This window comes from Bubalus kerabau, chromosome 23, assembly GCF_029407905.1.
Source record: "Bubalus kerabau isolate K-KA32 ecotype Philippines breed swamp buffalo chromosome 23, PCC_UOA_SB_1v2, whole genome shotgun sequence".
Lineage (NCBI taxonomy): Eukaryota > Metazoa > Chordata > Mammalia > Artiodactyla > Bovidae > Bubalus > Bubalus kerabau.
In genome coordinates, this window is record NC_073646.1 from 4,922,726 (window position 1) to 4,948,021 (window position 25,296).

Here is a 25,296-nt window from a genome sequence, read left to right on the forward strand (position 1 = left end):
ATCTATTTTAAATTTTAGGGTGGAAAGAAACGTAGAAAAGACCGAATACAGGACTTGATTGATATGGGTTATGGTTATGATGAATCCGATTCCTTCATTGATAACTCTGAGGCGGTGAGTACTTAGTGAGACCACTGAAACCACCAGAAGTGGGGCACCCAGGCCCCTACTGACAGTGCTGGAGCTGGGGGTGGGTCAGTGGGGGTGCCCATGCAGTGGAGAGAGCTGCTCTGAAGGGACAGGAAGTGACTCCTTGATCTGGGCCTCTGGTGATCAGATCTGTGCAACACACCTCCTAACTTGGACATTGGTGACTGACCGGAAGCATACCTTCGTATGCTGTCTGAAAAGTGACAGAGGAACATCTGTTCTGTCAAGATGCAGTCCACACCTGTCGCCGTAGCACAGGCCTTGGAGCTGACCCACGTTTGTTTCCCTTCAGTATGATGAGCTTGTTCCTGCTTCTTTGACTACAAAGTATGGAGGATTTTATATCAACTCGGGGACCCTGCAGTTTAGACAAGCGTCAGAATCTGAGGATGACTTCATTAAGGAAAAGAAGAAAAAATCTCCCAAGGTTAGACCATTGCTTGGTTTTGGACTTCAGAAGTGCTTTTTGACATGCCTTTATGAGATCAGTAGGTGACTTGCCCGAATCTGTGCGGTTTAGGATGGCTCAGGAGAGTGGCGGAGAGGCACCAGCTGTGCCGAGGTTGGCGGTTCCCTTCTCACACGTGTGCCGTGACCCTGGAGGCTCAGTCATGGTGTCCGGGCCTGTGTCCCAGCAGGCTTGGCGGGGACTCGCTCCTTGAGGTGGCCCCAGGGCGGGGACGAGGGCTTTGATGGGTGTGGAGTGAGGGACGTGTGCACCAGCTCACTGTGTCTCATCTGTGGACATTAGAGGACTTCACCCCAACGAAAATGAGTTAGCCCTAAGATAAGCTTATTTTGAAGGCTATCTGTGACTGCCTGGGTGTTTAAAATGCGAGGTAGGCCCCCACACAGCTCATTTTAAAACAGAAATGGTTCAGGCTGCCGAAGGGCCTCTGTTGCCTCTGGCCCGGGTTTCCTAGGAGCCGCTGTCAGTGGGAATGCTGTCCTGACCTGCAGGTCTGTGGTCCAAGGACTGAGCTGAAATCGTGTGTTCGTGGAGGAAGTAAGACAGCTCTCAGGATGTTCCCCGGGCGGAGAAGGCCAGTGCTGCGTGGTGCACTTGCTCCCGGAGCTCGGGAGCCGTGTAACTGTGCCTTGTCTTTAATTCTCAGAAGCGGAAGTTGAAGGAAGGTGGTGAGAAGATAAAGAAGAAGAAAAAAGATGACACTTATGACAAGGAGAAGAAATCGAAAAAGTCCAAGTTTTCCAAAGCCGGGTGAGAGGCAGCAGCTTCTTTGCTAGGAGGACTCTGCACCGTCAGGGCCGCCGGGCCGCACACCCACCTCCTCACAGCCTCGCGGGGCCGCGGGTCATAGTGCCACGCGGCCTTGTCGGGGCCCTCACGTCTGTGTGTCGGGCATCAGAGTGCGCTCTGTCCCGCGTCAGTGTTGGCGGGTCTCTCTGTCACTGTGTGGCTGCTGACGTTCCTGTTCTGAGCACCCTCCTCTGCCCCCGGTCTCCTCTGTCTCTGTCCCCTTTGTCTTCTTTAGTCCTGCTTCCTCAGCCTCCGTCTCACCCCAGCCGCCCTCCAAGTTGCTGCTGCTCCTGCTTTCTCCCTTTAAATGTCTTTCTTGCCCCTCCTGTTTTTCCAACCTTTTGTTTCAGCCTGGCAGTGGTTTTAAAAAACCCATCGGATGTTTAGCATTTTGTGTTACTTTTTGCTAACCTGTATTCAGTCTCAAGCTTTGGTCCCAGCAAGGAGGAGCTCCGTGTGCCAAGAGGAGGGTGAGGAGTGACGGGGTGGACTTGTGGCTGAGGTTCCCGGAGACCTTTGTTCTGGGAGCGGGGCTGAAGCCCCTCTGGAAATTTCCCTTGCGAGGGGTCCTGCAGTCTTAGTAACCGACTTCTCCCTTTTACTTCCAGCTTTACAGCCCTCAATGCCAGTAAGGAGAAGAAGAAAAAGAAGTATTCTGGGGCTTTGAGTGTTAAAGAGATGCTGAAGAAATTCCAAAAGGAGAAAGAGGCTCAGAGAAAGAGGGACGAAGAGCATAAGCCCATAGCAGTGTCATCAGCGGAAGCTCAGGGCTTGCGGGAATTGGAAGGCGCCTCCGACCCTTTGCTCTCGCTCTTCGGCTCGGCCTCTGACAATGACTTGCTGCAGGCAGCCACTGCCATGGACTCGCTGACGGATTTGGACTTGGAGCAGCTGCTCAGTGAGTCTCCAGAAGGAAGCCCCTTCCGCGATATGGATGATGAAAGCGATTCCCTTGGGGTGGGACTGGACCAGGAATTCAGGCAGCCCTCTTCCCTTCCCGAAGGCCTGCCTGCACCCCTGGAGAAGCGCGTTAAGGAGCTGGCTCAGGTATGGTGACATGGAGTGGCTGGGCTCTCCTGGAAGCGATCGGGCGGATCGTTGCTGGTCCTGAACCACTTGCAGCTCACGGCCCAGAGCAGCCCTTAGCCAGTGGGCACTCCCAGTGTCTGCTTTTCTGGGCTTTCTTCCCACCCCAAGCAAGGGCACAGGGTCAGCTCTGCCTGTCCTTTTGTGATTCCTTCACGTTGGAAAATTTACTTTCTTCTGGAGAGATTTTTCTCTCCTCCTTCGTGCCTATCAGACTATCCTTCCTTTTGTGTGACAGATACTCATGTTGGCAGCAGGCAGCTGAGGCAGAGATACATCTCTTTAGTAATCTTCTAAGGTTTTGAATATTCATAGACGTTTGCAGACATGTTGGGCGTGGGGCATATGCTTAGTTGCCACTGGGTTTAGTGTTAGGTAGTGATTATAGGCGGAGAAGGCAATGGCACCCCACTCCAGTACTCTTGCCTGGAAAATCCCATGGATGGAGGAGCCTGGTAGGCTGCAGTCCATGGGGTCACACAGAGTCGGACACGACTGAGCGACTTCACTTTCACTTTTCACCTTCATACATTGGAGAAGGAAATGGCAACCCACTCCAGTGTTCTTGCCTGGAGAATCCCAGGGACGGGGGAGCCTGGTGGGCTGCTGTTTCTGGGGTCGCACAGAGTCAGACATGACTGAAGGGACTTAGCAGCAGCAGCAGCAGCAGCAGTGATTATAGGAATCTGGAATTGTGATAAGTAAGAAGGGCTGAACCGTAAGTGCTGTCCAACAGCCCCAGGTTAAAAACAGTAATGGTCTTTGGAAAATAGCGGACATTCCGCCTGTTTTCCCCCTGGGGATGGGGAGTTGATCTAGTACTAGAGCACTAAGGACTGTAGATTCCGTGATCCATGAATACTGATGATAAGCCAAGCACGGGTCATTAGTTACAGTGTGTTTTAGTTAAAATACCATTTCACCTTGGACATCATGACTTGTGACAACCCTGGGGGCACTTACACTCTAGAGCTTAAGTTTTAAACCAGTGACTCTCAGTGTTTCAGAATCTCTGTTGTGTATATTAGTCCTCATATACACTAGGACCAGGGCAGGATAAAATGTTAACCACTTCTGCAAATGATTTTCTCATTTGCAAAAAATACTTGAACATGGCATGTGAAATAATTCAGACGTCTTATTCAGAGCTCTGTTCATCCTTATGGAATGAGCACAGTGTTGTTTGAATGTACCCATTTAAATGAATTATGCCCTGTCAGGATTCAGGATTTGTCTTAACAGGATGTTAAGGGAGAAATAGTTAAATCTGAACTTGGTGTGTATGAGTTTACTGTCCTATGGTTGCTCTCAGAATATATGTTAAAAAAAAAAATTATCTCTCCTTTTCAATCTTGTGGTTTGTAATCAGATTATCCTGTAGCTTCTGAAAGCCTTGAGTCAAGTCAGATGTGTGTGGCAGAGGCCAGTCATTCCTTAGAGGAAAGTTAAAGTGGCTCTGGATGTGTCTCTGCTTCTACCGCAGGGGGTATCCTAGTCTGATAACTGAGAATCATTATTGCATTTTCTTGGGAAGGATGGAAAAGTCTGGTGGAAACAAAGCGGCATCATGTGGAACAGCGTTGGGTCGTGATGTGAGAAAACCTTCCTTTTTGGAGTCCGTCAGGTGGACGCCGAGCAGGCTCTCCTTCCTCAGGAAGTGCCGAGTCTCGGTTGTCTCTCAGGCGTGATGGAGACAGGTCAGGAGCCCATAGGTAAGGCAGGCTCAGGTCCTGGTGAGGAGGTGGTGACGAGACGTCACTGTACTGGCTTGAACGTATGTTCACGTGTGAAACTGTTACTTCAGTCATCACCTGGCCCTTCGATGCCAGCATTAAGAAACTTGGGAAATTGGGAAAATCCTGCCACTCTGAAAACTATTTTCAACTCACTCTCTTTTCTCACCTCTGTGTATATGTTTTTATGCAGTTGTAATTATAGTTGTGAATAATTGTTTTCTGCTCTTTTCACTTAATAAATATTATTATAAAGCCCTCATTTTTAATGATTGCATGACAAAGAAGGCTTATTTTAGAAAGTGACTTAACGCTGCTGTGAAGGCTCCCGGCGCTGGGGCACCTGGCGCCGCCGGCACATGCGCACGGGCGCTCTACCCCCAGCCCTGCCGTGAGAGTCCGCTGGCAGAGGGTCCTCCCAGGGAAAGACGCCTGTGTACACAGAAATTACACATGATTTTCAAAAGTCACGTGTGGATCTTTGGATCATTAATAAGAAGCCCTGTCCTAGATCTTGAAGTGGACATTATTTTTTTTTTAAATTTAAATTAAACTTGGTGTGTATAACTAACATGGGCAGTGTTTATGTTTCTCACTTTATTTTTCACTCCCTTCTTTTTCTTTTTCTCTCCTTGCTTTGTTTTTGTGATACTTTGTTGAGATTTTAAATCTTGGCCCTAGGGGGTACATGTATCAGTTTCTACTGTGTCTAAACCCACCCTACCCCACCCCACAAATGTGGTGGCTTTCGGGGCTGCCTTCAGCTGGTAAGATAGCTGGGCGTTGGGACAGCAGGACAACAGGGCCTCTCCCGTCTCTCGTTCTGGGCAGGACAGTCTCGGGGTAGTATCTCCAGAAGGTGAAGGTGGAAGCCAGCAGACCCTCAGGTCCTAGCCTTGGAGGTAGTGTGCACCTCTGCTACACTGTGCTAGGAAAGTAAGTCACCAGCCAGCGGCCCCTCCCCTGGGGACCCCCGTCTCGGGACGGGAGAACCTGTGGGCCTGTGTGCGGTCCCCCGTGGTGCTGAAGCAGATTCCAGCGTGATGTGCGTCAGTCTCCCAGGGAAAAATATTTTGCGGTTGGAAGCAAAAATAAGATTTGTCTTCTAACTAGATGTTATTCTTAAAACTTCAAAAAATATATTTGAAAATGTACATGTGTGAAAGAGATATTCTGAGAGGGAGCACACCAGCACTGTTAGCCCACTTTCCACTTCCTACTCCCCTGTGCTGTGCCTGTTTATGGGCCCCAGGGAGCCCAGTGGTTTAACCTGACGGCCTTGACCCTGTCTGTCTTCTCCTAATATGTGTTGGTTGCGTCTTTTGTCTTGGTTGTTGGAAAGCTCAGATAACGTTGCCCCTTGATAGGTAACTGTCTTGATAGAGTTTGGCAGCTACTCACCCTGCTCCGTGCAGATGACCCGTGTCTGTTTCCTCTTCATTCAAGCATAAAATGGAAAGGATAGTGATACTAAAAATAGAAAAGAAATGGAGACACATGTTGCCGACCCTTCTACCTGCTCACTGCTTACCCTCCTGTACAGTTAGAACCCTTGCATTGCAAAACTAGAGAGACACGGATTCATGGAGAATAAGATAGAAAAAAAAAACTTTATTTGAGACCTCCCTTGTGGTCCAGTGGTTAAGACTGCACTTCCAGTACAGGGGGCACAGGTTGGATCCCTGGTCAGGGAACTAAAATCCTGCATGCGTCACGTTGCAACCTAAAAACAAACAAACTGGTTTGGTCTTTGTAAAGAAAATCATATCAGATTTCACTCTATTCAGCAAAAGCAGGTACAGTATATAAAGTTGTGATCTAGGTGCTGAAAGGCTAGAAGTGGCTCTTCTTAATAATGAATAAAGATCTCATTAAAAGGCTATTGGAAATATTGTAAATCAGCACAATCTGGCTGTCTGGTTTTATTTCATTTCCTAGCTAATCTCGGAGTGATTGATTTAACTGATTCATACAACGCCTCCGGCAAGGGTGTTTCTCATTAGGGTTGAGGGATCTCAGTTCTTTCTGGCAAACTAGCAACTACATAGTCAGTGGCTTTTTTATTTAGATTTATTTAAAAATGCAGCCCTTGACTACTAGAGCATAAAGCCAGATCCTCAGAGATACTGTTCTGCATGATTCAGAAGGCATCAGGAAAAACAAAAATTATATAGCCAGAAGGCTTCTGAAATGGCTGATATCTAAAAACTTGATTGGAGAGAATTCCCTTGCGGCTCAGTGGTTAGGACACCTTGCTTTCACTGTCAGGGGCCTGGGTTCAGTCCCCGGTCAGGGAACGAGGATCCCACCAGCCGCACAGAAACAAACAAAACTTGGAAGCCTGAGGTGGTGTTGGGTCTGATAAACAGGCCTTTGAAGTGCATGTTAATTAGGTTGAATTAATCTAAAGGCGCTTCTGCACCTTATAACCATCAGTGTGCTAAGTCCCGTCAGTCGTGTCTGACTCTTTGCGACCGTGTGCCCAGCACACAGGGACTGCAGCCCGCCAGGCTCCTCTGTCCACGGGATTCTCCATGCAAGAATACTGGAGTGGGTTGCTGTGCCCTCCTCCAGGGGATCTTCCTGACCCAGGGATCGAACCCATGTCTCTTACGTCTCCTGCAGGTGGGTTCTTTACCCCTAGCGCCACCTGAGAAGCCCTGTAACCAGCAGTCTCTAAGTTGAAAGAATGACTCCATTTTGTTTTCTTGCAAACTGAACTCACAATCCCAGTACATTAAATGTGCCACAGGGGAATTCCAAACTCCCGACAGCATAAGGCGTAACAGGAGACATTAATGTTGCCCTCTCTTCCTTCCCTCTCTGCCAGCCATCTCCGGCCTCTGCCCCTCCCCAGCCGAGCTAAATTTTCACATCCTCTTCAAGTTTTGTCTGGTACTGAACTTTCCTTCCTCTTAGTTTTCATCCTTGCAGCGATAATCTGTTCATTTGTGTGTTTATTCATCACCCACTCAGCTGACTTTTCCTCAGTAGCTGTTAGGTGATGGGCCGCTGTGGGAAACATGTTGATGAGTGAGATTCAGTTCACGTTTCTCCATGAGCTTGTTGTACAAACAGACTGATAGCCATGTAAACAGCGGGCTGTGGGACAGAGCAGGGTGAAATAAGTCATGATTGGATGGCCAACAGGATGGGCCAGTGGACCGCCAAACTTGAGGAAGGGAAAGAGGGGCCCTTGGGGGTCCATAGGGATAGGACTGGAAGCAGCAGGCTTGGCCAGCCTCTCGGGTGACGTGGCCTTCTGGTAAGCCAGGGCACAGGGCTGAGAACAGGCAACATGTTGGATAATAGGGACTCCTGGTATGTGGTGGGAGGTGGGGGCTGGACAGGATGGTGAGGCCATGTCCTGGAGAACCCTGACTGCCAGGTGGAGGAGTTTGGGTTTGATTCTAGGCTCAGGAAGGCCTCCCGAAGCGTTCTTAATAAAAGTGAGAGGATTTAAGAAGGGTGAGGTGCTGTTGTTAGAAGTAGGGACTTGGGAGGAAGAGCAGAAAGGAGTGGTTTAGATTTTGGACAAGTTGATTTGTATACTCCAGGGTCTTTCATTCAGGGAGATAATTGACAGTTCTGGTTCAGAGCTGAGGATAGAGGTTTAGGTTGTGTTTGTTATTTTGTGCATATGTATTATTTTGAAGCTGAGGGGGAGACATTGTTGGGTGAAGAGGTCTCTCAATGGAACTTGGGAGCGTGCCTGCAGCTAAGAGCTAGTGGAGGAGACAGGATAGAGCTAGGAGGTCAGGACAGGACCCAGAGGATGTGGTGAGGGGAAGGCCTAAGGGGCTAGAGAAAGGTAGGTGTTCCCAGGGGTTGATCAGGATTGATCATTTCACTGTAGACAATCACCTTACTGTCTCTGTTTACCATCAGTATTAATATGTCAAGCCTGACGTTTTATTTTGCCTAAAGCCTTTGGACCAGTGAGCTTCCTTGGTGGCTCAGACAGTAAAGAATCTGCCTGTGATGCAGGAGACCCAGGTTCAATCCCTGGGTCAGGAAGGTCCCCTGGAGAAGGGAATGGCAGCCCACTCCAGTGTTCTTGCCTGGAGAATCCCATGGACAGAGGAGCTGGGTGGGCTGCTGTCCATGGGGTCACAAAGAGTTGGACACGACTGAGCAACTGACTTTGAACCAGGAACCTCTTGGGTGTAGGTCAGTGGTTCTCAATCCTCTACATGCTCGTCACCAGAGTTCTTTTGGCGGGTCCTAATCTTGGGGCCTCTTTTAAGGAACACAGGCTTTCCCGGGAGATTCCGATGGGATGCGTTTAGAGTGCAGAAGGCCGCTCTGTGCATGCGGCCAAGTAGAGAACCCCTGGTCCAGACCTTTGTGAGCTGCTTTCCTCCCTTGTGCTTTTGGTGGCTTGGCTGCTTCCTGTGATTGCTTCAGGGGTCTCCAGGGTGGCCAGCATCTTGTTAACTGTGCTCTCATGGAGGCACAGTGCCATAGCGGCCTGCTGTATCTGTGTTAGTAGGTAGTCAGGTGGGTTAGTCATTCCAGTGGTCTGAGTAATAGAGTTTGTGATAACAACATACCCTAAATAGATTATGAATTTTCAAAGAATTATGGTTTTTAAATGCTGAAGCAGCACATTATCATTGTTACTAATATTATTTTGGTGAATAAAGGCCTTCAAATATGGCAGGTTTGTTAAAGTTCTTGATTGTTTTGTGCTGTAGATGGTATGGAAAACACAACTCGCCATTTAGATGATAGAGTGCTGGGCAGAGGAACTCGCTCGCTGACTGAATCAGATTCACGAGTCCCTTGACTCTTAATTTTCTTCACATAAGACTCAACCCTCTCACATGACTGTTGTGTCAAGTCCTGGGAAGAATGGACTGTCTGTCCGTAGATGCTGCAGCAGCCTGTGAAGAGAGCTGGATGCGCCACTTTGGGAGCATGCAGTGGTCATAGGTGAACTGAGTCTGGGTTAGGATCGAGCGGGGCAGGGCTCAGTGACGGTTTGGTCATCTGGCGTTCTCGAGGCCTGTGGGTGAGCGTGCGGGCGGTGGGAGCCAGGGCACTAACGGCTGTTCTGTCTGCCGTGAACCAGGCTGCCAGAGCTGTGGAGGGAGAGAGCAGACAGAAGTTCTTCACCCAGGATGTTAACGGCATCCTCCTAGAGTGAGTATCTTTTGTGTCTTTGCATCTGCTGTTACCATGCAGGGGTTCAGCAGGCCCGGGGAAGTGGGAGTACAACTGAGGGAAAAGAAAGCCCTGATGAGATTTTTAAAAATTGGTTTCTATTGCTTTATTGTGGTTTTTTAAAATAGAGGTCGGGGCGGGGACATCAGATGTTTGTCTCTAGGAACTGCTAGACCATCCTCACCTGAGGCAGCAGACGTTGTTGGGACTCTTGTGTCTTCGTCCTGGCACGCTGGGGAGGGTGTTGTGCCGCCTGTGAGGTGAGAGCAGAGAGCAGGCGCTGCCTGCCTGTCTCTGAGGAGAGGGAGAGACGGCTCGGTGCAGGCCCGGGCCCTGCCCTCGGGGGCACTCCTCGGCGAGCCTGGTCCTTCTCCTCCTAGTCGCACTTGTGCTCCGAGGCCAGTGCTCACCCTCCCACTCCCCATCTCACACACGCCAGCCTCTAGGACACCCTACTGTCTGAATTGGATTAAAAAGAAAAAAAAAAGCCCAAACCCACACGTACAAATCCGAGCCAGATTCTTTGTATCTGGCCCTCCAGCTTTGCCAGTTTCTTTCCTGGTTGCATCGTGTACCAGAGGAAGCTGATTACACAACTTCTGAGGGTTTTGCATGTGTGAAACCAGTGGTCAAGACCAGGGGATATTCTAGCGAAGGACCTTGCCTGGCCAGGACAGAGGGAGATTGGCCATTTGGGTCAGGGAGCACCTGAGGGTCTGCACAGGTGAGGGGTTTGTGCCCTGGAGTGTGCCAGATCCAGAGAGCTCAAGGGATGGAAGACAGACTGCATTCTGCTCGTCTTAGTGGGGACGCTGCAGGCGTGAGGATTTCCTTGACCACGTAGTCAGGGACAGAACTTGGAACTGTAGGGGAAAAAAGGGGAAGCTCTGCTGGAACCCTAAGCAACTTGATTACTTCCCAGCTTGAAAGCATTTATGCTTTCTTTGTTTATGAAACTTAGAACTTCAGAGCTTGTACTCTTGGAGACTCGGTTTTCTTGACACCTTTGACTCGGTCTTGTCTTTGACCTGAGAACCTTAGTGCACTCTGCCTAGCTAAGTTCGTCGGGTTTGTTGTGCTGGCCGCTCCGTGATGCTGTGTGAATGGCGAGATAAGGCTTGGCCCACTCTTGGCTCCTGCAGACAAGGGGTGCTGCAGTGGGTGACTCTGCTCTGTTCTTCAGCATAGAGGCACAGACCCGGGAGCTGAGCAGCCAGACCCGTTCTGGAGTGTATGCCTACCTTGCTTCCTTCCTGCCCTGCAGCAAAGACACCTTGGTCAAGCGTGCACGGAAACTGCACCTCTGTGAGCAGGTGGGTAACCTTGCAGTGGAGCCCTGTGGCTTCGGGCCCAGCGGAGAGGGTGGCACATGCTCACAGGTGCCGCAGCTGTTGCTGCACGGCCTCCGTGCGGTTGGTTATGCTTAGAGTGTGTCCTCAGCCTAAAAAGTGACGTGTAAACCAGACTCATGACTGGTCTTGCTCTTAGCAGGGTGGGCGTCTGAAGGAGCCGCTGCAGAAACTTAAGGAAGCCATCGGCAGGGCCATGCCTGAGCAGATGGCCAAGTACCAGGACGAGTGCCAGGCCCACACGCAAGCCAAGGTCGCCAAGTAAGTGCATCCCCTTGCTGCCTTCAGCATCCTCACCTCTTCTGAGAAGTCATGGGGGGTGGGGGCGGGGGCGGTGGGCAGGAGGAAGCGGGTCTGTGGTGACCTTAGGGTCCTGCCTAATTCTTCCCACTCTCTAGGATGCTGGAAGAGGAGAAGGACAAGGAGCAGAGAGAACGGGTCTGTTCTGATGAGGAGGAAGATGAAGAGAAAGGGGGCCGGAGGATAATGGGACCCCGGAAGAAGTTCCAGTGGAGTGATGAAATCAGGTGTGCCCAAACTGGGACCTTGCCTCAGTGGAGGGTTTGTGGGGCCAGTGTCTGAGCATGTTCCTGTGTTTCTAATGAAGGTTAGAATCTTTTTCTTTAATTAGGGCTGCTGAAAGCACATGATTGAAACCTTGAAGAAGCGTTTGGGTGGTTTAAAGGTTGTGACTTCTGCCCACTCTGCAGGGAGCTGCTCTGTCAAGTGGTGAAGATAAAACTGGAGAGCTTTGACCTGGAGAAGAACAAGGCCCAGTCCTGGGAGGACTACGTGAAGGCATTTCTGGATGCTGAGGTCAAACCTCTCTGGCCCAAAGGCTGGATGCAGGCCAGGTGAGGGCCCGTGGGCAGCCAGTGTAGTCAGTGTGACCTTAGGGTGGAGCGTTTTTGCAGACCATGGAATTCTCCAGGCCAGAATTCTGGAGTGGATAGCCTTTCCCTTTTCCAGGGGATCTTCCCAACCCAGGGATCGAACCCAGGTCTCCCGCATTGCAGGTGGATTCTTGACCAGCTGAGCCACAAGGAAAGCCTATTCTTGTAAAGAGATGTTGTGAGTGATTCTTCTGTGTCAGGCCACCAGAGCCCCACCCTCAGAGTCACAGGCTGGTGGATTGGACTCTCATCTCACCTGAGAAACTAGGGGCTTCTCTGTCTCCCTGGGAAGAGGGAGTTATTTGTGGGATTTTGTCTTTGTCATTCTTTATCCCACTTAGTTCTGTGGCCGTATGCCCTTTTCTGCTGTGACATGATGGCACCTACTGGAAGCTGGGAGGCAGGTGCATGTCAGGAACATTTTAATTTTCTGAACAGAATTCTTATTTGAAACTGGAAAGAGTGACTACTTCTTAGAGCCAAGTGCCAGACTCTTCTAACAGGCTACTTTGTGTTACATAGCTTTCTATGAGGTGGATCGTATCTGCAATACACAGAGAAAGTTTCCTATAACTGCTGCTGCCATTGCTGCTAAGTTGCTTCAGTCGTGTCCGACTCTATGCGACCCCATTGAAGGCAGCCCACCAGGCTCCTATAACTAGTGCTCTTTAAAAAAATTTTGGAGGGGGAATATACTTAATGTAAACTTTAGCATCTTTCAGGGCACAGTTCAGTGGTGTTAGATACACTCACATGTTTGTGCAGCAGCACCAACTCTGCATTTCCCCTCCCCACAGACCTGGAGGCCACCATTCTACTCTGTGGTTTTGACTGCTTTAAATACCTTGTATCAGTGGACTCATACAAAGTGTTTGTCTTTGTGTCTGGCTTACTCCACTCAGCATAATGTCTTCAAGGTTCATCAATTATAGAATGGATCAGAACTAACTTCCTTTTTAAAGCTGAATAATAATGTCCTATATATATACATTTTGCTTATCCATTCATCTATCGATGGTACTTGGTGTTGCTTCCACATTTACGCTATTGTGAATAATGCTGCTGTGAACGTGGACGTACAAACATCTCTGTGAGACCCTGCTTTCACTTCTTTTTCATGTGCACTTAGAACTGGAATTTGGAGAAGGCAATGGCACCCCACTCCAGTACTCTTGCCTGGAAAATCCCATGGACAGAGGAGCCTGGTGGGCTGCAGTCCATGGGGTCGCTAAGAGTCAGACACGACTGAGCGACTTCACTTTTACTTTTCACTTTCATGCATTGGAGAAGGAAATGGCAACCCACTCCAGTGTTCTTGCCTGGAGAATCCCAGGGACGGGGGAGCCTGGTGGGCTGCCGTCTCTGGGGTCGCACAGAGTCGGATACGACTGAAGCGACTTAGCAGCAGAACTGGAATTGCTGGATCGTATGATGATGTGTTTAACTTTTGAAGTACCACCTTAATGTTTTTCATGGTAGCTGTTATCTTTTTACATTTCCACCAGCAGTGCACAAGGTTCTAGTTTCTCCACATCCCCACCAACAGTCGTTGGTTTGTTTTTTTTTTGGTAGTAATCATCCTGATGGATATGAGGTGGTGCCCCATAGTTCACTTTGCTAGTGATTAGTGATATCGAGCATCTTTTCACGTACTAAATGTACATTTGTATATCTTCTTTGGAGATGTGTTTATTCAAGTCTTTTGCCCATTTTTAAATTGGTGTGCTTTTTTGTGTTAAGTTTTAAGAGTTCACTATGTATTCTGGATATTAATCCCTTATCAGATCATAATTTCCCAATATTTCTTTGTTCTCTGGGTTGCCTTTTTACTCTATGGATAGTGTCTTTCAACATAGATGAAATGGACAAGTTTCTAGAAACACAAAACTTACCAAGACTAAATCAGAAAAAAATAGGAAGTCTAAATAGGCCTATAATTGTTTATTGTTTATTCTCTATTTTCCTTATTTTTTCTCTAATCTTTATTATTAATATATCTTTCATTCTGCTGGCTTTAAGTTTAGTTCTTTTTTCTGTTCCTTATAAAATCGGGTTGTTGATTCAAGACCTTCCTTGTTTCTTAATGTAAACAGTTGTACCTAAAAATTTCCTCTCTTAGCACCGCTTTTCACTTTGTCCTATAGATTTTGGTATGTTGTGTTTTCATTTTCATTTGTTTTTTTAAGTATTTTCTAATTGTCTTTGTGATTTCTTCTTTGATCCATTGATCGTTTAAAAGTATGTTGTTAAAAGTTGTTTTGTCTAATGTATCTGCCTTTTTTTCCTTACAATTTTGTTTTCCAGTTTTCCTTTTGTTACTGATTTCTAACTTCATTCCGTTGTGATCAGAGAAGATACTTTGTATGGTATCTGTCTTTTAAAATCTACCGAGAGTTCATTTGTGGCGTAACATATGGTCTCTCCTAGAAAATGTCCCATGTGCACTTGAGAAAGTGTATTCTGTTGTTGGGTACAATGTCTTGTGTCTCTCTGTTATGTCTAATTGGTTTATTGTGTGAAGTCCTCTGTTGGTTTATCTTCTGTCTGATTATTCTCTCTCGTGACGGGTACTGAAATCTCCAGCTTTTATTGTGAAGCTGTTTACTCGTCTCTTCCGTTCCATCACTTTTGTTTCGTATGTTTGAAAGGTTTGTCAGGTGCATGAGTGTTTACAATCGCTGTATCTTCTTGCTGTATTGAGCCTTTTATTAATATGTAATAGCTTTCTGTATCTTTTGTACCCTTTCTTGAGTTCAATACAGCTGCCTCTGCTCTCTTGGTTATTTTTGCATGGAGTACCTTTTTCAGTCCTTCTATTTTCAGTCTGTTCTTGTCTTTGGCTCTTGTAGCTTGCCTGGAAATCGCACGTACAGGGGAGCCTGGTGGGCTACAGTCCCTGGGGTCGCACCAGGTGGACACGATTGAGCGTAGCGCCGCAGCAGCAACGGACAGCATACAGTTAGATCGGGTCATGTCTTTTATTTATTCTGCCAGTCTCTGTCTTTTGATTAGAGTGTTGAATTGTTATTTTTTAAAGTAGTTACTAATACTTCTGTAAGTTGATTAACATCTTAAAACTCTGCTCCCATACAGCTCTGCTGCTGTCACAGAAGTACATTTTTATGTATTGTGTGCCCCAAAACATAAACTAGTAGTTTTAAAAATGCCTCTTAAATTATGTAGAAGACAAGATTTAGAGTTACCAACCAAAGTCATAATAATATTTACTAGCTTTTAAATTAGTATTAGTCTCTTAAATCATACTTTAAAAAGTACGATTACAAACCACTGTTAGAATGACGCTGGCTTCTCTAGTGGTCTCGTATATTCACCTTTCTGAGATCTTTACTTGTGCGTGTAACTTTGAGGTGCTGTCTTTTCGTTTCACCCTCAGGACCCGTGAGCATTTTTTACAGGATAGGTTTTTTGACCATGAACACCTTCAACTTTTATCTTATCTGGGGATATCCTCCACTCTTTGATTGAAGTATAGTTGATTTACATCTCCCCCACTCTTGAGGGTCAGTTTCGTCAGATACAGGGTTCTTGGTTGACACTATTTTTACTTTAGACTTTGAATGTATCAGCCCACACTCTTTTGGCCTCCAAAGTTTCTGATGAGAAATCTGCTGATAATTTTATTGAGGATCCCTCGTGTGTAATGATTCAATAGTCTCTGGATGCTTTCAATATTCTGTCTTTGTCTCTGGCTTTTGAGAGTTTGATTTTCATGTGTTTGGTGTGGGTCTCTCGATTTCATCTTAGGAGTTCTTTGCACTTCTTGGATATTTATATTCATATATTTACGCTTACGTGGTCTGTTTTCACATTTGGAAAGTTTCAGCCGTTATTTCTTCACTCTTCTGGGCCCCTTTCTCTGTCCTCTGGGGACGTCTGTGCTGTGAGGGTGCGTGCGTGCTTGATGGTCCCGTGGGTCCTTCAGACTCTGATTACTTTTCTTCAGTCTTTTCTTTCTGCTCCTCAGTCTCGATCATCTTCATTGTCCTGTTTCAGGTTCTTTGTTTTTTTTCTGCCTGCTCAAATCTGCCTTTGAATCTCTACTGAATTTTTCATTTGTTACTGTCCTTTTCGGTTCTAGAATTTCTTTTTGGTTTCTTTTCAGGTTTCTTATCTCTTTATTGATGTTTTTTCACATTATTTTCTTTCTCCACATCTTCCTTTAGTTCTTTGTCCACCTTTAGGACAGTTGTTTTTGTCTGGTGTATCTGCCATTTGGACTTTTCTCAGAGACAGTTTCTGTTGATTTGTGTTTTCCTTTGAATGGGCCATATTTCCTGTTTCTTTATGTACCTTGTGTTTTTTTTTGTTGTTGTTGTTGAACAGCAGACATTTGAATCTAATAATGTGATAACTCCGAAAATCAGATTCTCCCCTTTCCCTGGAGTTTGCTTGTTTTGTGTTTTGTCTTTAGTATAGGCTGTCTCTATGTCAAGGATCAGCCTGAGGTGTGAACTTAACGTGTTATTCTTACGTCTTTTCCAAGCTTTTCCCTAGCACACGCAGTCACTGTCTGATTTCTCCCACATACGTAGTTTTTTTTTTTTAATGCTCTAGTCTTTAACGTCTAACTTCCAAAGGGGGGAAAAATGATAAAAAGGAAGAGGTTAAAGGGGATCCTCGGAGAAGGCAGTGGCACCCCACTCCAGTACTCTTGCCTGGAAAATCCCATGGACAGAGGAGCCTGGTGGGCTGCAGTCCATGGGGTCGCTAAGAGTCAGACACGACTGAGCGACTTCACTTTCACTTTTCACTTTCATGCACTGGAGAAGGAAATGGCAACCCACTCCAGTGTTCTTGCCTGGAGAATCCCAGGGACGGGGAAGCCTGGTGGGCTGCCGTCTATGGGGTCGCACAGAGTTGGACACGACTGAAGCGACGCAGCAGCAGCAGCAGCAGCAAAGGGGGTGCTGGCCCTTTAAGTCCCCTGGCAGTTGCTTCAGCCAGTAGTGCGACAGCAATGGGCTGCCGCCCTGTGTGCACCTCCCACCCCCACGATCAGAAGCAGCGATTGGCCATCAGAGCACAGGTCCCTGGTCTTTGGAGACAAGGTCCTTTTTCCCACGCTGGTTCCCTCAAGCTGTGTGCAAGCTGCTCCAGGAACACTTGCAGCTGCGGGCCACCAGGTGCGGGGTGGGTGGCTGCTCCTGTGCTGAGAGCCAGGATGAACCACAGTTCACTCGTCTGAGTCCTCCCCTGGAAGCGGCAAGCTTGACCAGCCTCTGAAATTATAGAGTGGTTCCATCAGATGGGCTCGGCTAGCGTAGTGTAGTTGTCCAGGTGGGAGATCACACCTGGTGCTTCCTGCTCAGCGTCTTCCTAGGACCCTCCCCGTGGAGCTAGGGAGTGTTCTCGGTCACGTAGGCCTTCTCTTAGAGTCCCTTCAAGTGGAATTGCTCTTCTCACTGTAGATTGGACTCCCGATGGTACGTAGGGAAGGGCATAAAGAAAATTCTGTTGAGCTTCTCTGGGAAAAGTTGTGCATTTGAAGGGGGATGAGAACAGGTAGTAAGGAGAGTGCTCCTGCCCTTAGGGGAAGAATCACTCTGAGAGGTCTGGGGGCAGAGTCCTCGCTTTTTGTGGGGAATCCTAGCTCTGTGGCTTTCGGGTGGCCAGGCAGCTACGTAAGGCCCCCTCAGCAGCCCCCTGACATTAATGGGTGACAGTCCCTTCATACCAGGGAGGTGGGGAGGCTCGGGGGGCAGACTGCTTTCAGGGGCTCGTGGGGACTTCCCCGTGTCTCTTTGTTCCAGGACTCTGTTTAAGGAGAGCAGACGAGGCCACGGGCACCTGACATCAATTCTGTGAGTGTCTCAGTGTTTTCACTTGTCAGGACTACTGGCATTTTTATCTCTGAGGATCTTCTCTGAATCTTTCCTGTGTTCTTCCTTTGCACAGGGCCAAGAAGAAAGTAATGGCCTCTTGTAAAATGAAGGTGAAGGTGAGTCAGCCTGCCCAGTGATGTGCCACCTGTTCTGAGCTCTCTGCAGCCATGCTTCTGGCAGCTCATGGAGCTTTGCTGGTCTGGGGACAGCTCTTCAGGATGAGGTTGTACCAGGAGGCAGCCTGGCCCACAGGAGGGGCCTGGGGTCCGCAGGACTGAGACCTGACCTGGGCCACTAGTGCCCTCCAGCCCCAGGTCTAGGAAGCATCACCTACCTGGCCAGTTCCTGGGGTTGTTGTGGAGTTAAATGAGGTCTTCTTGGTGAATTGTCCTTTTACGGAAGAGCGCCCCCGAGCCAAGTGCAGGTGGGCCTGGATTGGCATCGGGCAGCAGGAGGCTTTGTCCAGCTGACTGACAGGCGCAGAGGGGAGTGCGATGGCTGGAGACTGAAGACTGCAAAATGACTTTGATGTTGCAGAGCTCTCTCGATGTAGTAAAATTGCCGTTTCACCAAAATTTTTGCCAATTCCTGAGGCTCTGTAGCTCCCCTCACTGTCCCTGAACAGCCCGAGGGAAGGAGCGTGCAGATCAGTTACTCCCAAGTGTCTGTTGATCTCCTCTGATGTCCCTAAGACTCACTGCACCAGGTGCTGGGGAGGTGGGAGTGACAGGACAGACTGTGAGCCCAGAGGGGAGTTAGGTGCTGGCGAAACCAAGGAGGGAGAGAGCGAAAGCAGTCCCCTTTCATCCTGACCGCGGCTGGGAGCTGAGGTGGGGTGAGGGCCGGAAGGGAGCACATCTTGTTGTTCAAGTCGTACAGTTTTTCAGAAACAACGGTTTCCTTGAGTGTGTTGCGGTGGCAGAATGCCTGGGTCAGCCCCGCCCACCCAGCTGTGGCCAGAGGGTGGTGGGGTTGCAGCATTTCCGAATCCACGCAGGCCTCCTGCTCCTTTCGTCCCTGGCTTCGCGATCACCCTGGAAGGCCCGCTGCCTGTATGTTTTCTCATGCTCGAGTCCCTTCAGCAGGGCCAGGGTTGGCATCTTTGGACATTTGTAAACACAAGCCTTTATGCTTGCCTCTAGGAATCATCTGCTAAGCCAGATAAGAAGGTGTCCGTCTCATCAGGCCAGACGGGCAGCCCCCTGGCTTTGCCTTCAGAGCACCTGGGAGGAGGCCTGGGCGTGGGGGCTGCAAGCAGGGAGCCCTCGTCCCAGGCATCTGGCAGCCTCGCTCACCCTGCTCCTGTCAACCTGGAGGACTCGTTGGATGGAGACTTGGTCCATAATTCTGCCTCCTCGTTGGAGGCAGTGTCCAAGGAACTGGCTGTATTGCACAGCAGGGCTGGTGGGGGCTCAGAGTTCCCGCTGCCCACACACGTGAAAGTGCCTGCAGAGAAGCTCGCGGGTGTTCTATGTCCAGAAGAAAAAAGGAACTTTCCAAAGCCCAGCCCTTCTTCTGCCCCTCCACCCTCTAGCTCTCTGCAGTCACCCCTCAATTTTCTGGCTGAACAGGCTCTGGCCCTGGGGCAGTCCTCTCAGGAGAAAAAAACAGAGAGTTCTGGCTACAAAGAGCTGTCCTGTCAGGCTGCTCTTGGCAAGGGCCCGCCGGAAGGGCAGCAGCTAAAAGCCAAGCACCACGGCTTGCCGCGGACGTCTCACGCACCCCCGGCGGGCACCGCCATGCCCGGCCCCCAGGTCAAGGTCTTTCATGCCGGCACGCAGCCACAGAAGAGCTTCACCCCTCCGGCTCCATTCATCAATAAGCTTCAGGGCCCGAAGCCTGGCTCCCCTCAGTGTCACCGATCCCTCCTGCAGCTTGTCAAGACAGCGACCAAAAGCCAGAGCTTTCATGCTTCCATGCCAGCCTCCTCAGGCACGCCAGCCTCCAGCAGCAGCTCTCATAAGACCCCAGCTTCATGCTCTGCTGCCGTGAGCCATCCAGCAAAACCACACTCAGCCAGCTCTTCAGGACCACCCTACAAGACCAGTCCCTTCCTGGGCTCTGCCTCCAAACATGGGGTGTCGTCCGGCAGCCCCTCATCTGGAGGAACGCCAGTCCAGAGCCCTGCTTCTGGGAACCTGCTCCCCACGGCGCAGCCTCCCTCCACAGGACAGTCCACCAGCCGACCTGTCCCTGGCCCTGCAGTGAAGAAGCCGCCTGTACCCCAGAAGTTGACCCTGGTGGCCCCTCCCGGTGGTCCCAATGGAGATTCTAGTGGGGGGACCCAGGGTGTGGCCAAGTTACTGACCTCCTCCCTGAAGCCCAGCGCGGTGAGCAGCGTGACATCGTCTACCTCCCTGCCAGTGAGTGTCCTGCTGCAGCCCGCCGCCCTCGTGGGCCTTGTGGGCGGGGCCACTGGCCTCGCCCTGGTCTGAGAGTGAGAGCTGATGCTCACGGTCAGGTAGGAGCAGCGAGCCCGCCAGTTGGAAAGAGGACCGGGCTTCCTGTTTTCAGGCCTTTACTTTTCTGGTGGCCAGACTCCCAGGAAAGCCTGAAAAGTCTCCCGGGGAGGATGAGTAGGGCAGGACTGGGCAGCACTGCATGTGCAGGGAGGCTGTGGATCCGGATGGCCAGAGGGAGTCCGGAAACTCGCCCTGCACAGCCTCCTGCCTGTCCTCTCTCCAAGCGAGCATGTGAAGCGAGTCCTGCCCTCAGGTGTCAGTTACAGGGATGTCATGACCAGGAAGACCGTCCTCAGGATGATTATGTTGGGTTTGGGGAGACTCCACATGTGAGACAAAGGTGCCGTGACCCAGCCCCTGGTTACTGAGGCTCACCTCGGGTGATTAATTACAAGAGGTTTGCATGAAGGTTGGGGATTGAGAGCTTCTTTTCCCCTCCGTTTTTCCCATATATAAGAGCGTGTGGTTGCAAAGAGCAAACATGTAGAAAGGTGTGTTTAGCAAAGCTTCACTCGCCTCTGTCTGCCTTCCCCAGCCCTTGTAACTGCCTTCCTTAGTTTCTAGGTTTTTTCTGTTTCTTTGTAAAAACCAAAGGTAAATGCCTCTGTGTGTGTGTGTGTGTGAGATGGAGGGAAGTATACAGCCATTGCTATATCCCTGTATTGGTGGGTATCCATGTATGATACTCTCTCATTCCTTTCTTGCACAAAGGAGGCATAATTAATAGCTGTTTGTAAAGTGAACGCTGCTCGGGAAGCCCTTCTGTGCTGGTTCTCTGCGATGGTCCTTCCTCGGGGCTGCAGTGGAGGGGCGGCTGATGTGCATGTAACCCTCTCCAACCCACCCCCAGTGCGGTGCCAGCTTTGGTTTGTGAGTGGGCTTGGATGGGGCTGGACTCCTGACCCCTCTCTGTGCTTCTTCCCCAGAAAGGAGCGAGTGGGGCTGTGCTGTTGACTGGCTCCTCATCCTTGAACCTGCTGTCTTCAACCTACAAGGCTGGCAGTCCCAAGCTCCCTGGGGCCTTGAACTCGAGCCCCTTGGGGATTATCTCCCAGCTTCCCCTCCACGTGATCTCCTTCAGTGCTGACTCCTCTGCTAAAGCGGGGGTCTCCAAGGATGCCATCGTCACTGGCCCTGCCCCCGGGACGTTCCACCATGGCCTCGGCCACAGTAAGTGCCTCCCTTCCTCATACTGGAGCACAGGAGGGACCCCTGGGCCTCTGTGCTGGCGGGTTCTGCTCTGCTGTGCTGGGTTCCTGTGTGTGTCTGGTGTGTGAGCGTGGACAGCCTCCCTGGCGCTGTGCTGAGCCCTCCCACCCTGGGGTTTGCACCCGGGACCAGGCTGCTCCCCCGTCTCAGTGTGTTTTGTTCCCTCTCTCTCTTGTCTCCTCTCAGGTCTCCTGGCCGGCGTGCACTCCAGCCCGCCTCGTGCCGCGCCTCTCCCGCACACTGCTGTGTCTACCCACCTCCCACAGAGCCTGCCAGGTAATTTCCAGGTGGTCAAGAGTGCCACGTGCACTGCGGGCCATTCCCCTCCATCAGAGGCCTTCTCTGCTGCCAAGGACAACGTCTCCCCCTGCCGTCACTGTGTCGTCTGGGTTCATCGTGGGAGGCTCGAGCATCTTTGTGGTACTTGGCACGAGGGATGCAGTCTCTCCCACACTGACACCTGCCTTGCCCTGTGCGATCACGGAGGCGCAGTGGCCTGAGTACTCGGCTCAGGACTTCCTTGCCCTCAGCTCAGTGTTTCCTCTTCAGTGTAACCAAGACTGGAAGGGTGATGGTGTTGATTTCCCAGGGGCTAGCTGGGGCACTGCAGGCCTTTCGGTTCACACTGCCACCCCTTCCAGGTGGGACCAGCTAACAGGACTCCACCTTAGTGTAAGTGAAAGGGGAAGTCTGGTCGCAGTGGTGGGTGACAGTGGCAGGGCTTCAGGCGGGACCCTGACCCCTCATGGAGCGTGTGTCCAGGAGAGGAGCAGCGTGCGCTTCAGTCCGGGGTGATGCGGGGGCTTGGGAGCACGGCAGGACTGAGCAGCGTCCTTCTTCCCTGCGTCTGCCCTGCACACAGCAGTGGCTGCAGAAGGGGCCAGCCTGCAAGCCCTGGCTCACAGCGCAAGGAGTGGGCACATGCGCCCTGAGCCAGCGCCTGCCCAGTGGGCAGTCTGCCTAGCCCCGTCCCGGGACCGTGGCTCTCGGTGCACGTAGTGCAGGGCCGGCTGCTCCCAGCTGCTCCGCACCTGCTCCCGGCTGCTCCACACCTGCTCCAGGCACGGCCTGGGGGCTGCGCTGCTCAGCGTCCTGAGGCTGATGCTTAACAGTGAATGCCAGAGGCCATCTGTGTGCAAGGGTGGACTGCAAGTCTCTCAGACAGAAACATGCTTTCTTCAGAGAAAGAAACTGGGGCTAAGCCTTGTCAGCAGTTACTCCCTGTTCTATGGAGAAAGCAGGGACTTGTTCCACAAACTGGTGGTCTCCGAGCCATCCAGGTGAGAGCGGGTGACATTTGAAAGACTGCACTGCCTCTGTTTGCTTTTGGTAACACTCTCAAACAGAAAATAATTGGAGTACTATTGGAAACGTGACTACTGATGTGTGGAATTTTCAGGAAAAAAGGGAAAAGTGTTGTCTTGTACCATTTCTTTCCTGTTTTTCCTCTGGGAGTTAAAAGGCTGTCTGAAAAGCATCTGGGCTGTAAGAGACCACTTGACTGTCTCTCTTGTGACACTCGTCGTGTTGTAGGATTACACTGAGTGGTCATCGGTGAGAAGCCTTCTGCTGTCTCAGCTCTGACTCGAGTCTGCTTTGCTTTCTTCCCCGTGTGGGCTCAGAACATGAGCGCCTGTGAGCTTGCCCTTCAGGCCCCAGGTCTGCAGTGGAGAGGTGCTCACTGCGTCTGACAGGCCTCACGAGGAGCCGGGCTCTGCCCTGGGATGGCAGCTGTGGCTGGCAGCGGGAGCAGCCCTTGCGGCACAGGCGGTGCTCAGCCAGCGGCCGCCCTCCCAGCGCCGGCGCACCGCCCGTGCCGCAGATAACCTGCCAGCGCGTCCGGCTCCTTTGAGCCCCAGAACACTCGGTGTTCGGGGACTTGTGCTATTTCAGAAGTGGTCCCCTTGAGGTTTGGTTACTGCTGCCTTCAAGGAGATCCTGAGACTCTTTGTGTTCTGTTTTTGCTTACTGTTTTTCAGATGCTTCTCAGCTTCATGGGAAAGGGCCCAGTGTACCAAGGAAATTGTGATTTTCAGGGCAAAGGCTGGAAGCTGCACAAGGAGGTCTCAGAAGTTGGATGATAACTACGCTCTGCCATTGGTTTTCTTCTGGAGAAGGCGTGAGTGCTAAGTGGAGCGTCTCTTGGCACGTGTGATGTGCCTTCAGTTCAGGGAGCAGCTCTGTGCTTCTCTGGGGGCCCCGGCCAGCCTGGTGCTCAGCGCCTCGTGGCTCTGTTGCAGACAGTCGTTGGAGGGGCAGCGCTAGGCCAAGGAGCATGCCAGCTCGTGCTGGGCGCTCTGGTGGCAGGGCAGAGGAGGTGGCCCAGCTCCTCGCATTTGGCCAGAGTACCTCAGCGCAGCCTACTGGTCGGGGGCTCCTTCTGCCCACAGTGGGCTCCCTGGTTGGTCAGAGTGTCCGTCCATCCTCCCGGCTCACACCCCAGCTGGGAGAGGTACCTTGTTCTCTGAAAAATACTCAGAACACCCAACGTGTGCTCATCGTGGGGGCCATTCTCTCCACTGAACATGACAATGAAGCTCTTTTAGAGAAAAGACCTTTGTAGATTCAACAATTATGGTAGGATTTTTAAAGACACTTATTTTTGGCTCAGTTTTGATCCTTACCATTAAATGCATTGGATAGAATTGGACTGTTCTCCGCACTTCATGTTGTTCCTAGAAAGACATAATTCCAGTGCCTTTATGGTGGAGCAGGACTGGACACGTCCACTCGGCCCTCTGAGTGGGTCTCAGATGAAGACCTTTTTAAAGACATGTCTGTATCTAAGACAGAACCAGCTTATTTGAGTTTTCTATGGTTGCACATCACAACCTGGGCCATCCTGACTGGAAGGTCACCTGGGCCCTGCCTCAGGTCCCAGCTCAGCCAGGGCCCCTCACTTTGTTTCTCCCAAGTTCATGCAGGTGGGCTGCAGAGCCCCGAATTCCTTCTTCGTCTCTTTGAGGGCTGAGGATGTGAGGAGTTCCAGGCTGCAGGTAGACATTCCAGTTTATCGTAAAACCATGCTCAGGCAGAGCTGCGGGAACAGGCCCCTAGGAAGTGTGTGCCGTGCAGAAGCTGGCCTTGAGGTCCATGCTCTCCAGACAGCAGGCTCTGCCTTCACTGGGAGGTGGACAAGGCTGTGCCCCTCTCAGCCAGCGGCTGCTTCTCAAGGATTTTTCGGGCGCTTGCCTGTCCTGTGAAGTCTGAACCGACTGTTCCAGCTAAGTCATTTCCCTTATGTTAAGAGTAAATAGCCTCCTCAGAATGTGCGCCTGCCTACGTGGAGACATGGGCAGGTCCTTTTGGGTCCTGACTCCCAGGATATGACTCTTGGTGTCTCTCGATTTCTCAGAGGCGGTCCGGCTGCCCAGGGAGCAAGACTGCGGTTGGCCAGCCAGCCAGCCAGGCCTCTGCTTGACTTTTTTTTAACAGAAAAACCAACACGTGTGTCACATGGGGCCACGTGGAATCCTCCTCCCTTTACTCTATTTTTTGCAACTTGGGTTTCCAGTTTACAGACTAGTCTTAGGTAGTAGCAAAAGAGCCAAAGAAGAGATTGGTATTGCTGAGCTCAGAGCGGCGCAGAGGCCGTCCGTCCAAGAGCGCTGAGCGGCGGGAGGACACCAGGTGCCCCACCCACCGTGCCCCCACCTCCCGGCACCACCCAGCTTTCGGCCGGAGCAGGATGCCCTCCTCCTTAGGAATCTAGCGATGCCTCTTGCCTCAGGGAAACGTTTCTTTGATGGGGAGTTGATGAGGTTTCTTTTCCTTGTTGATGCTTTATTTGTGGTAACGGAAGAGTGAGTGACTTGAGCCACGGCAAGGAGGGCTGCAGGCGGAGGCGTCCCGGCCACCATGCTGTGGGCTCCCCTTGCTGGCAATTCTTGGGTGTGAAAGGGCTGTGGCTTTTGTGCAGCGACTATGTTGGTGTTGGGGGTGGTGTGGAAATTGTTAATCTTGTATAAAGCAACACAATAAATTGTTTCAAGGTTTCCAGAACATCGTTTCTTTTGCGTTTCTTTTTACCGTATTTGCAAGTAATTCTCTCTCCCTTAGGAGCTGGTAGTTGGGGAACATTCATTCTGGCTGAAAGCCAAGCAGGCCCTGGGGAATCAGCCTCACTCACAAGAGAGGAAGAAACACA

General features: G+C 50.6%; 1 protein-coding gene across 2 annotated transcripts in view; it reads left to right on the top strand.

Annotated features, from left to right (window-relative positions):
- The window catches only part of UBN1 (ubinuclein 1), a 33,175-nt gene extending 8,024 nt beyond the window's left edge, over window positions 1-25,151 (top strand). The window contains exons 4-18 of one of the 2 annotated variants that reach the window (XM_055562091.1): window positions 19-114; window positions 443-577; window positions 1,266-1,369; window positions 2,017-2,455; window positions 9,302-9,372; window positions 10,577-10,706; window positions 10,882-11,003; window positions 11,141-11,269; window positions 11,453-11,596; window positions 17,407-17,457; window positions 17,552-17,594; window positions 18,621-19,841; window positions 20,867-21,110; window positions 21,336-21,425; window positions 23,129-25,151. In XM_055562091.1, the coding sequence (XP_055418066.1) occupies window positions 19-114; window positions 443-577; window positions 1,266-1,369; window positions 2,017-2,455; window positions 9,302-9,372; window positions 10,577-10,706; window positions 10,882-11,003; window positions 11,141-11,269; window positions 11,453-11,596; window positions 17,407-17,457; window positions 17,552-17,594; window positions 18,621-19,841; window positions 20,867-21,110; window positions 21,336-21,425; window positions 23,129-23,178 (3,069 nt within the window). In that variant the 3' untranslated portion in view covers window positions 23,179-25,151. The remainder of the gene's footprint in view (window positions 1-18; window positions 115-442; window positions 578-1,265; window positions 1,370-2,016; window positions 2,456-9,301; window positions 9,373-10,576; window positions 10,707-10,881; window positions 11,004-11,140; window positions 11,270-11,452; window positions 11,597-17,406; window positions 17,458-17,551; window positions 17,595-18,620; window positions 19,842-20,866; window positions 21,111-21,335; window positions 21,426-23,128) is intronic. The other variant, XM_055562092.1, reaches the window with a different exon arrangement.
- The last annotated feature ends 145 nt before the right edge of the window (window positions 25,152-25,296 follow it).